Below are 12,323 nucleotides of genomic sequence, written 5' to 3'. Positions count from 1 at the left end.
TTGAACTTACCATCCTCCTGCCTCAGCCTCTAGAGTTGCTGAGGTTACGGGTGTGCACCCCCATGCTTTAACTACTGGGTATTTCTTAAGAGAGCGTGTGATCCCTAAATTCTAATTCTCTGGGTTTTCCTAGCTTTGTATACCCAGGACAGGGTTCCTAATGGGAAGGGCATTGAGTCCTGCCACCTATAACACCAACCACAGTCTCAAACCCAAAGAAGTGCCACATCAAAGCACAAATCTGGGGGACTGCCTTTCAGATGTGTACAGGTGCTACCTTGATAAATATTGCAAACCCGTTTAAAATTGCTGCTGGGTTCCTTGTAGCTATTTGGCCATGATACATCTTCTCTTTCATCCAATACCCTCAACACCGTCATTATTACACGGAGGGCCTTCCTGTTCAAATAGTTGGGAACCCCTTTGCCTAGGGCCAGAAAAGGGCTCTAATAAGCAAGGGTAGAGATCCCTGGCCAGTCTTCTGGCCAGTTCCTGCCAGAGACATTGCCCACAATGCTTCACTCTCACCTACCCCCAGGCAGAGTGGCAGCAGCTGACAGCGAGCAGGGACCCCCCCCACAGGAGTGAGGCAATTCATAATCCCGTTCACCTTGAATTCTGCAAGTCCCACCACTTGGCGAGCTGGGGGTAGCTGGAACAGTTCAGCATGGGCAGAATTCAAATTAGCCTTTGCAATCAACATGAGATTAATTGCCGTACACCCTGGGCATCTGGTCACTGGAGCTCAGAGCAAATGCCCGTCTCAGGGTCAAGGTGGGGATGGAGGTGTCACAGGTGGGCACTCTCACTTGGCACGAGCTGTCCTGCAGTGGCTTATCTGAGTTTGTCAACTCTCTTGGTCCACCTGTTAATAATCGTGGCTGGAATTTGGTGAGTGCCCACTTGTGCCAAGTGCTTTTTGGGTGGCATCACTTCATGCCAGTAGGCCATCAGACCCGTGGGATGTGCCTCTGAGGTGTATTCCTCCCCTTTTTATAGATATGGAAATTGAGGCTCAGAGAGGTCAAGCCACTTGTTCTAAGTTACACAGCTGGTCAAGCCCCAGATCTGTTTGACCTCAGTCAGTACGATTGACCACTCGGCCCACCCGACCTTGGAGATTCCGAGGTGGCAGCCAAGTTGCTTTGCCTCTGCAGGGCACCCCAGCCTGGTGGCTACAACTCTGTGTCTGGCACGGGACCTCCTTGGGTCATGCTGTTCAGGACTTCAAGTGGGGACAACCTGTTGTGGGACTGTTTTTCTTACCCTACACTTGGGACCTCTCTTGGGTACCTCTGTGCCTTGAAAGAAGCCCAGATGACTGGCTCCTCCTGAGAGCAGGCTGTCCTCAGAGCTGGAGGTGACCTAGGGCTACACAAACCTTTCAAACTCTCCGACCAGCATTCCTGGCAGGGCCCCCCTCCTGTCCTGTTTTGTACCTCCAGGTCCGTCCCCGGTGTCTTTCAAGCGGGTCCTACAGTTGCCTGGCGGTGGGAAGCCCTGTCTACAGCTCAGGCCCTTTGGAGAACTCCTTTTTCTGGGTCTGATGTGAGGTTTCTTTCTGGGGGTGGGGGGCTGCTGGTCCATGTCCCTGGTGGGCAGCCGCGACAGGCTCTGTCCTTGTTTTCCACCCGCAGGGCCTCTCTGGGTCTGAGTGAGGTGCGCCCCCACTCCGGTGCCCGGTTGCGTTGCCCCATGTCCCCATGGGGATTCTCTTTGGGAGCGCCTTGCCTAGAATTCTCCTTGCCTGTCAGACTCTCCACTCGGGTGCGGGTCTCTTTCGGGGGCGGCCCTTCTCTCCCACCTCCCCGCCCGCGCCCGCCGTGGGGCGCCCCCTCTCCCGTGCGGGCGGGCGCCGGAACAGTGTCGCCGGCCGCCTGCAGGTGTCTCCCCACGGAGGGGCGCGCGTCCCTGCGCCGTGGCCGCTGCCAGGCGCCAGCAGCTCCTCGCCGAGGTGCACTCGCGCTCCGGGCTCCGGGCGCGCCGGGTCCGCTCCGCCGCTGCCGCCCGCCGCCCGCGCCCCCCGCGCGCTCCGCGTCCCCCGAGCCGCGCCCCCAGCCCGGGGGGGCCATGGGCCCGCGCCGCGTCCGCCGCCGCCGATCGCAGGCGCCCGAGCCCCGGGGCGCGGCGGGCAGCGGCCACTGACGCGGGGCGCCGGCTGCCAACTTCGCGCGCGGAGCTCCCCGGCGGCGCGGTCCCGGCGGCGCGGGCGGCATGAAGACGAGCCGCCGCGGCCGAGCGCTCCTGGCCGTGGCCCTGAACCTGCTGGCGCTGCTCTTCGCCACCACCGCCTTCCTCACCACGTACTGGTGCCAGGGCAAGCAGCGGGTGCCCAAGCCCGGCTGCGGCCAGGGCGGGAGCGCCAACTGCCCCAACTCGGGCGCCAACGCCACGGCCAACGGCACCGCCGCCCCCGCCGCCGCCGCCGGGAACGGCCCCCCTGGCGGCGCGCTCTACAGCTGGGAGACGGGCGACGACCGCTTCCTCTTCAGGAATTTCCACACCGGCATCTGGTACTCGTGCGAGGAGGAGCTCGGCGGGCTCGGTGAGTGCGCGGCGGCGGGCTCGGCTCCGGCTCCCCCGGGGCTGTGCGGCCCCGGCGGCCCGCGCCCCAGCGCCGCGCTCCGTGCTCCAGGCAGGCGAGGGGCCCCGCGCCGCGCGGCCACCCGGAATCCAGCGCCCCGCAGGGCTGGCTGGACCGCTGGCGGGGGACGCGCCTCTGCACGGTCCGGGGGCCGGGATGCCGGGCGTACGGGACGCCCCGCCGTTAGCGGATGGGGCAGAGCTCCTGCCCGGTGCCAACGCCGGGGGCGGCTGTGGGGACCGTGCCGCGCCCTGGGGAGGCGCGTCTCCCCGGCACCCACCCCAGCTGCGGGTCGGAGGGGCGCGCGTTCCTTTCCCCGCTTGAACTCATCTCCACGCTCCCCACCCTCTCCCTCCACCGGGTTCTGGATCCCCCACACCCGCCCCGTCGCGCCTCCGGGGGTGGTGGCGGTGCAGGGGGCTTTGCAGCGGGCTGCCCTCCCATGGCAGATCCGAGGAGCCAGGAACTCGGGGTCAGTCCCCTACCCCATCTCCTGCTGCATTAAGCTCCCAGGCGGGCTTGGGAAGCACGGGAGCGGAGATGGGGGCCGTCCCGGGGGCTCCCGGGAACCGGAGGTGCCCAGAAGCACCCGTATTGCCAGAAGCCGGGGGACCCTTGGTATCTCGCTCCCCTCCTGGAATAGGATGCGGCTAGAGGGAAACCTGCAGGTGCGAGGATGGGACAGCTCCGCACACTTGGGGAGTCGGGGAGGACTTGGGTTAGCACAAGGCTCCTGGGAACTGGGGCTGGCTTTTCAGGAGGCAGATCCGTACCTCTTCCTCTGTCCTCCCCGTGGCAGCCAGGGCTGGAGGGAGTGTCCCCAAGGCAGGCGGACGTAGGGCTCAGGAGACAGCTGCCGAGGGGGTTTGCTGAATAGTGGGAGGTGCTGGCCCCACAGGACCGGGCGCCTCTGACATGGTGTGGCTCCGGGGACCCCCCTGCGTGAGTGGACCTCTTTCCCCAAGGTTAAACCTCCTCCTTGCATGCAGATCTCTTCAAATGGACTTGGCGTGTGTGACTCAAGGGTACGTGGAGTGGACACAACAGCCAAAATAAGCCCTTAGCTTATTGGGCTGGCCTCCAGGCTCGACCCACCCACCTGCGCGGCAGGGTCTCTGGGTTTTCTCAACATGGCTTCTCCTCACCACCCTAGGGCAGTCTGAGGTTCCCTGGGGCCTACCTGCCTTTGGTGCCTAGGTTTTGTTCCCTCTCCCCAGGATGTCCCACTGTGAGGGCCTCACTGGATGGTCTCATTCCCAGCTGCAGTGCCTAGCACACAGTAGGCCTTCGATACATGTTTGCAACATAAACATGTTAATTTGCAGAATGGAAACGTTGGCTGGGACCTGGGGATGACGAACTGGAGGTTTCTTGGGCTGCCGTGTTGTCCTGTCTTGCTTCTGGGGGTGCCCCACTGAACTTCTCTGGGACTTCACCTGAGTCATGCCAGCCACCTGTCAAAGACACAATGTGTTTGAATAGGGTCCTGCCCTAACCAGTTCCACCCCATCAATTCATTTCTGGGGTGCAGTCAGAACAGGAGTAGTTCCTGTGGCATGTGACAATACTAATAAGAAAAATCGCCCTCAGAGCTGTTTTGGCAACATTCCCTGCGTCCTCCTCCCACACCAAGGCCTCCCACACAGTGTTGGGAGGTCCCTCTGCACCCTTTGGAGCAGAGGTCCCCTTAATTCTTTTTCCAAGTTCAAGAATATGTTTCCGAGCTCCGGAGACCTTCCCTGCCTCTAGCCAGGTTTCTCCTTCCAGCAGAAACCAGCCTCCTCCCTGTGCCCACCTTGGAAATACCACACCGTGTCTTGTCTGTGGCAGTCCCGTTGTCCTGTCCCTGCCTCTGTGGAGCATCCAGGCCCACACTGGCCAGCTGACGCCTTTTGATTATTTGCAGTCTCTCCTGACCACTCCTGAGGGTCGCCGTCTCCCCGTAGCTCACCCATGCCCGACCTGTGTGGGGCTCACCTGTGTCCAACCTGTGCGCCGCCTTTTAAAAAGGCATCCATCGAAAGTACTTAAGAACGACCTGAGCTCTGCTGGAGGGGCCTCTGCCCACGTGGAGACTTCTCGCCTGAGAATCTCGCTCAGTCCCGGCGGCCACCTCGGGGGCAGGCACTTCTAGGGGCCCACCTTTCAGGTGACAGTTTGCGACTCAGGGGTTTCTGGTGAGGGATCCCACATCCTCTTTTTGGAGGTGGAAAGAAGTCAGAGGGAAGCAATGTGGGAAGAGGAGGTCTGGTGGGGGTCAGAGGGGGCCTCTGGGGACAGCTGACGTGAGACCCCTTGGTCCTCAGTGAGTGGAACATGGCGGCACCTTCATTTCCTGGGCAGGTGAAATGGACCACATCTTCCTCTTCGTTCTTGGAGATTCCCAGCGTTCCTCCCTGGGAGCTTGGGAAACAGTCCTGGCTGGCTTTGTCCTTGCTGGTGGGATGTCTGGGGGCTCCACGCCAGCGTGGGCGGCTTCTGCTGCGGATGCCACAGCACCCAGGCGGCCGGCCTTCTCCAGCACTGGGCCTGAAAGGGTGTGGAGAAGTACCTGGCTGCAAACTTTGGTTGCCATGACAACCTGTCTTCTGGGTCTGTGACCATTTTATTCTTCCTCCAAGAGAAAAAAAAAACATCCCAACATCACCTGAAAAAAAAAAAAAAAGCCATAAACCCTGCCTCCCCCTGTCCCCCCAGGACAGCGGGGCCAACTTCCTCCCTCCCGCCTGGAAGCTTCGGCAAAGCCGTCGCCCCTCTGTGTCACACATACACTCGGGAGGGGTGTGCAGAGTCCAGCCTCTCCGTGGGAAGCAGCCGCTCCAGGGCCTGGTGGCCACTTCTCTCTGATCTCATCTGTCCCCACAGGGGTCATTTCCCCCACCCAGGGCAGCCCCGGGAGATCTGCTGAGCCCCCTTCCCACACTCCAAGTCGCCAGCCTTGGCAGAGGCAGCCGCTGCCAGTCCTAAACAGACACACTTTCACCAACTGGCACAAAGAATCCTTTTCTCCTTCCCGAGGAGGAAGGGGCGCGGGTGTCCTCGCCCAGGCAGGGAAGGCTGGCCTCTGTGCAGAGTCGCCCAGACCTTCCTGGGTGCTGGATCTCTCTGCCGGTTCAGAGGCTCGGCCAGGCTCGCTGGGGGCAGAGGTGGGCATGCTGGCCGGGCGGGACGGGGAGGCAGAGTCAGGGACGGAAGGGAGGATGAAGCCTGGGGAGACGGGTGGCGGAGGGAGTGCTGGAGCAAACCGGTGGCCTGGGAAGACTTCTGGGAGCACTGGGGCTTGGGGGGCTTGGGGGGCTTGGAGAGAGGACAAGGGAGCGCAGGTCACAGGTGGGCCGCAGGAGGGGGGATGACGACTCAGGAGGGACCTCAGCTGGGAGCTCGTGTACCCCACGAAGCAGAGGCCCCACGGGTGGTCCTGGAGACCCTGGGGAAGGGGCCGGCTTGGGGTCTGACTCTAGAGCCCTCTCCCCTGTGGGAAGGTGGGCGATGGTCCGGCTGGGATTCCGTGAATAGTGCAGGCAGCTCACCGCCACCCTGCTCCGTCCGAGTCACCTGCCTCTCTCCCCTGGACACCTGCAGCGGCCTCCCACCCCTGCCGGAGCCCGCTTCTGCTCCCGTGGGTTCTCCACCTGAGGCATCCTCAGATTCTGCCCATGCACAGCACCCTCCCAGGGTCCTTCCTCACACCCAGAGTCCAGCCAAGGCCCCCACTGGACTCCCGTTGCCCCCTGGATCTCTGCCCTCCTGCTACTCTGGCCTCTCCAACACCTGGGGCCCTCTGCCTCAGGGCCTTTGCACTGGCTCTTCCCTCTGCTCTTCCCCCAGGTCCAGCCAAGACCATGTCCTGAAAGTTTTAAGAGTCTGGGCTCAAGCCGCTCTGACTGCCCTGCCGGCACGTGTTCTGCTAAAGTTTCCTCCTGACTTCCTGCCCTCGGCCTGGTGCCCACCTCACTCCACCTGCCCACCCGCTTCACGAAGGTGGGGATGGCTTTTCATGGGCAGTGTCGGCCAGGGGTTCCCCAGGGCTCAGGACACGGCACACAGTAGGTGCTCAGTGAATCGTCACCCTCGAACTGAACTGAATGGCCGTCAGTTCTTCCTGGGACCCTGGGTTTTTTCTTATGGTGCAGCAAGGAGGGGACCCCTGGGCTCCCCCTTGCAATGTAGGGCCCACTCCCCACTCCTCTTCCTTGGGTTGGGGACTGAGTACAAGGACCCAACGATGTCCTCTGCCCGGGGCTTCCAGAGCCTGGGGTATGTTGGTGTGAAGTTTAGACAGGCTTCACGTTGGGAGCTCCCATGGGCAAAGACTTGGACTTGGAAGCTAGTGCCGTAAGCCCTCAACAAGCGCTACTTCCTGTCATTCCAACAGTGGCAGGTGCCATGGTGACCCCCACTTTCCTGCTGAGGAAACTGAGGCACAGAGAGGCAAAGCAACTTACCCAAGGTCACACAGCTGGCAAATGGCAGACCTGGGGTGTGCCTGGAGGCGGCTGTGCTGCTTGCTGCTGCATGCTCACCCTGGCCTGACTCCGTCAGCCTCCCTGGGCTCCTCCAGCCAGTCTTGCTGGGAAGAGCACTGTGCTGGGAGTCACGAGCCTGGGTTTGGCTAGATTTGGCTGCCAACTTGCCAAGTGGATTTTCAAAAGTCACACTCCTCTCTCTCTTTCTCTGGCCTCTTCTTTCCTCAGGTGTGAAATGAGTATTTAAAAAAAGATTTTTTTTTTTTTTTTCCTGGAAGTTGAAGGTGGCAGAGCACCATCCTTGTGACCACAGGCTTTGGAGTCAGGCAGGCTGTGTGGCCTTGGGTAGGAGATCACCCTCTCTGGGCCTCACTTTCCTTGGCTGGGGCACGGGGATGATGCTGTTTGCCTTGGGATGGAATCAGATGGCACTGGCTGGGTGCCTGTGGGTCAGATCTGAGCCACGTCTGCTCTGTGAGCCCCTGAGAGTTTACAGCGTCCCCCAGCCGTGCCGGCTCCTGGGAATGGGACGCTTCATAGAAACATCTGGATTCATGGCTCTTCTCAAACACCTGGCGGGTGTGTCCGTGCTCAGACCTGGGCCTACGGAGTGGCCGCGGTCCTGCAGGGGTGTCCACGGTGTGCCCACCACTCCTCCTCGTTGCTGCCCTTCCAGGACTCAGGCCCTGAGACACAGGGTCCTCCGAGACCCTGCCGTCGCCCCACATCTGGCCCCTGGAAATCCGGTCAGTGCCTTCTTCCAAGTCCAGCCCAGCCTGGCCGTGCCCAGCCAGCTGCACCTGTCTGTGCCACACGGGGCCCCGCTCCTGCCCTTGGTCCCCTTGGGCTGTTCCCACCCAGAGCCAAGGAGTCTTGTTACACCCGGTGGGCCACCTCCGCCCTGCTCGGGACCCTCCGAAGTCATCGGTCACACCGGGCCAGAGCCCACCGCTTCCAAGATCGGCAGGGCGACCCATCCCACACTCTGACCTCTCTGCCAGTCCCTCTGCCCCACGCCAGCCTGCACTGGCCCCGGAACAGGCTGAGGTGTTTCTACCTCAGGACCTTTGCACTCCCCGCCCTCAGTGACTGTCCTGCAGGCACCTCCCTTCCCAGGCAGGGCTTTGCTCAGATGAGCTCCAGTCAGTGAGGTCTTCCTGGGTGACCTGTCTAATCGGTGGCCTCATGGTCCCCAGCACGGCCCCTCCTCATCCCCGTTGCTCTCATTGCTGTTGTCACCCCCGGCCTTCTGTGTCATCTCCCTCTCCTCCTGGCTCCCCAAGGCCAAGCTCCACCCCTGGCATATTTGGGATTCTGGGGACATCTGGGGCTTATGTGTGCACGGGACCTGGTCTCTATGCTCCATGCCATTGTCCCCAGGACTTCTTCCCTCCTCCCTCGCTGCCTTGCTCCCAGCTGGGTACTGGCTAGGACCTGCCTGCCAGCCCCTGCCTGCCCCTCGGCCTCCTCTGGTCTCCCCTCTGCTCGCTGCTGCGCCACAGCCTTGTTCACCTCCCTGTAGTTCCTGGCTGCACCGGGATCTTTGCTACCTCAGGGCCTTTGCACCTGCCTGTCCCTCACCTGGAATTCCCTTCCTTGGTTCATGCAAAACTGGCGTCTTCCATCCCAGCTGCTGGGTCCCCCATGTGTCCTCCCACTGCCTGCACCACCAGCTGGCATCGCCTGTTTTGCATTTCTGCACGCGTTTACCTCACCAGAGCAGAAACTCAGACCCCGTGACCCTCAGTAAGTGACGTGACACTTTGATGGGCGAGCCTTACCCTGAGACTCCGGCCTCAGGGTGTCCCTGGCCATTCCCTGGAAAGTGCACATGACCTTGGAAAGGTCCTACTGAATGAAAAGCAATTTTAGGAAGTGAGCCATTGAGGGCCACCAGGAGGCCCAGGTGGGAGAGAGGGGGACTGGGTGGGACCAGCAGACCAGGGCAGACTCCCTCCTGGGCTGTGGGGAGCTGCATTCTGGGGTGGCATCCAGGGCTGCAGGACCCCTGGGTTCTGCTCATCCAACCCTGACCAGAGACCTGGACAGGTTCTCAGGGGTCTCGTTGTGGTCCGGTGGGGACTGTGGTCCAGAGCAGAGGGAGCCAGTTTTCCCAGATATTCTGGTGGATGGGGGAGACGCAGCTCTCGGTTTCCTCATCGGAAAAGTGGGGATCATCCCTTGGACGGTTCCTCCTGCGTTTCCTGGTTGCTTCTATCGACTACAGTTGGGAGGCCACGATCTGTGTCCAAAAATAGTCCATTGACTCCAAAAACGAATGCAATTGCTGTGTCCCTTGCACTCTGGCTGGGTGGTGATGGCTGGCCCCAAACTGCCCAACTCAGCACTTTTGGGTGACAGGGTTGCAGGAGCCAGGCCCCTTCCCTGGGGCTGTCAGTCTTTCCTGGTGGTGGGGAGGAGGTCTGGGAGCCTGAGCTTGGCTTCTGGAAGCAGAGGTGGGGCGGGCTGGTAGGCGCATGCTAGGCAGGGGCAGTGCCCTGGAGGCGGAGCCCAGGCGGGGGCGGGGCCCTGGAGGCGGAGCCCGGGCGGGGGCAGGGCCCTGGAGGCGGAGCCCAGGCAGGGGCGGGGCCCTGGAGGCGGAGGCTGGGCGGGGGCGGGGCCCTGGAGGCAGAGCCTGGGCAGAGCCCTGGAGGCGGAGCCCGGGCAGGGGCACTTTGTCCCAGTCTCCCCCGGGAGTGAGTCAGAGGCGGCCACAGGGAAGGAGAGGAGATGAGACGTGGTGAGGGGTGACAGAGACGCGGTGGGAGGATCACACAGCCAGAAAGGGCGAGAGAGAGAAAGACACACACACACACACACACACACACACACACACGGGACACACAGGTGTGTGGGCCCGCGGGGAGGGTCTGGCCTGAGCTGGAGAGGAAGGAGGGAGGGGAGCTGGAGTAGCCCCTGGTGGGGGAGCACCTGTCCCTGTCCCTAGCGGCTCTTTCCCTGGAAGGTTTTGTGCAGGCCTGGCGGAGGCCCTGCAGGGAGACCCTGCGTGCAGGGCTGGCTGGTTGAGGCCCAAGGCAGGCGGAAGGGGAAGAGAGGCCAGGCCCTCCGCCCTCGCCTCCCTCTCTTGGTGGCCCAGGCAGCTGGGGCCACTCCCTTACCGCCCCCCACACCACCCAGCAGCCCTGGTGGCCACGGTGGCCACGGTGGCACTGTGTGTCACATGGAGTTTGAACAGTCATAAAAACAACCTGGGAGGACAAGTGTGGGGCCCAGGGCATCACCCACACTCTAAGTGAAAGTGGTGGGGGGCAGCAGCTTGCGACAAGTCCCTCAGCTGTGGCTCCTTCCCTGGGCTTCCACGCCCTGGCCTTCGGAAGAGGGAGGAGGAGGCCGCTGCTTGTCGCTCCTGTGCCCTCTTAGACGCCCTTCGCCCAACGCCTGTCCCTCCTGCCAGCCTTGACCCAGCAGTCCCCCCAGGTCCCAGCTCCAGAGGTCTCTGGGTGGCCCCGGAAGAAGCAGAGATAGGGACCTGACGCAGGCTGACCTCTGAGCCAGCGACCGGCCCCAAGGCCGGGCCAGGCCACAGTGACCACCCGCGGAGCCAGTGGCTCCCGACCAGCTGGTTCCTTGCTCAGGGGTCGTGTCCCTCGCGGGTCAGCTGGGCTCTGTGCAGCTGCCTGGCGGGGGACCCAGGGAGGCTGGTTTCCGTGGCTGGCTGGCAGGAGGTGCGTTAGGCTTGTGTGGTTCTGCAGTCACGCCTATGGCCAGAGCAGGTCACTCGCCACGTCTGGCCTCCCCGGGAGGATGGCTGCCCTGTCGTCCGCCTAGATAGCAGAGAGCCATGCAGGCAGTGGGCGCCCAGTGACCCCTGCCACACCCTGCCCACCTGCCCTGTCTCAGCAGATGACAGTCTTCGACCCTGTCCCTCACCCTGCCATCCCAGCCATCACCAAACCCGGTCGGTTCTTATGCCCAGCATCCAGCCATTTCTCAGGGTCCCTGCCCCCTGGCCTGGGCCTGCACCCTTCTTGCCTGGATTGCTCCAACACCCCCTCATAGCCTTCCTGAGCCTCTTTGCCCCACATTGTCTGCTGAGTCATCTACTGCCCAGTGGACAGAGTCTCTGTGCTCAAACCCTCCCATGGTCACCTCCTTGCTCTGTGGAAATACAAAGTTCTCCCAGTGGTTATGAGACCCATCATGGTCCCGCGGCCCTCGGCCTCCCCTCCCACTCTGCTCTTCTCTGCTGTAGCCAACGGTCCCTGTGAAGGTCTCTCACGGCCCCAGACATGTGCCTGCCTCAGGGCCTTTGCACTGGCAGTTTCCATGACCTGAAACTTTTCTCCCAATTTCTACTCAATTGCTTTGCTAAAATGTTCCCTTTCGAGTGCGGTCTTTCCTGGCCATGTGTAAAATTACAGCATACTGTATTCCACACAGCCTCATTTTTTTTTTTAAGAATGCTTCTCCCCACTTGACGGGCTGCCAATCACCGGATCTACCTCAGTGCTCTGGTGATGTGCAACCCGGCTTCGGCAATCGCTGCGAACATCAACCCTTTCTTCTGTGATGAGGAAAGCCAGGTCTCTGCAGGGAAAGGCCTTCAGACCACTGGCCCCCAGTCCCTGGCAGAGCCGGTGGAGGCACTGAGGCCCTTTCCCTCTGTCCTGCTTTCCAGTTGCTGCCCCTTGGTTATCTCTTGGAGATCGGCAAGACCTTGACCTTCAATTTTATGACACACCTGTTTGTCAGAGTGGCTGTTATTTATTTATTTTTGTTACCAGGGATTGAACCCAGGGGCACTTAGCCACTGAGCCATGTCCCCAGCCCTATTTTGTATTTTATTTAGAGACAGGGTCTTGCTAAGTTGCTTAGGGCCTCACTAAGTTGCTGAGGCTGGCTCTGAACTCAAGATCCTCCTGCCTCAGCCTCCCAAGCTGCTGGGATGACGTGTGCCACCTCACCTGGCAGAATAGCTAATTTTAAAAAACTGCCCCCATTTCTTCCTCTCCCCCACAACTGAATTTCCGGGACTGGTTGGAAATGGAGAGAGCTGGAATTATCCAGAAGGGAACGCTCCCAGTTCCCGTCTGCATGTCTTTGTCCTGGGTTTCCTCAGGGCGCAGGGGAGTCTGGCCGGAGAGGCAATGGGAAGCTCTTGTCTCAGAACTCACACTGGGCTCGCGGAGCCCCCACCAAGGCCACTGTGCGCCGAGTGGTGGCAAAGCCGGCACAGCCCCATCTCCAGAAGGGGACAGAGGGTGAGGCTGGGTCTCCTAGTGACTGTAATTCGGGTGGCTCCAGATTCAGGC

The 12,323-nt window shown here is 61.5% G+C and overlaps 1 protein-coding gene across 2 annotated transcripts in view; it reads left to right on the top strand.

Annotated features, from left to right (window-relative positions):
* The first annotated feature begins 1,922 nt into the window (after positions 1-1,922).
* The window catches only part of GSG1L (GSG1 like), a 200,997-nt gene continuing 190,596 nt past the window's right edge, over positions 1,923-12,323 (top strand). The window contains exon 1 of one of the 2 annotated variants that reach the window (XM_079121512.1): positions 1,923-2,545. In XM_079121512.1, coding sequence (XP_078977638.1) covers positions 2,215-2,545 — 331 coding nt within the window. In that variant the 5' untranslated portion in view covers positions 1,923-2,214. The remainder of the gene's footprint in view (positions 2,546-12,323) is intronic. The other variant, XM_079121511.1, reaches the window with a different exon arrangement.

The sequence above is a fragment of the Sciurus vulgaris genome (assembly GCF_902686455.1).
Source record: "Sciurus vulgaris genome assembly, chromosome: 18".
Taxonomy (NCBI): Eukaryota; Metazoa; Chordata; class Mammalia; order Rodentia; family Sciuridae; genus Sciurus; species Sciurus vulgaris.
The sequence above is the reverse complement of the archived record's forward strand: the minus strand, read 5'-3'. Positions and strand labels throughout refer to the sequence as shown.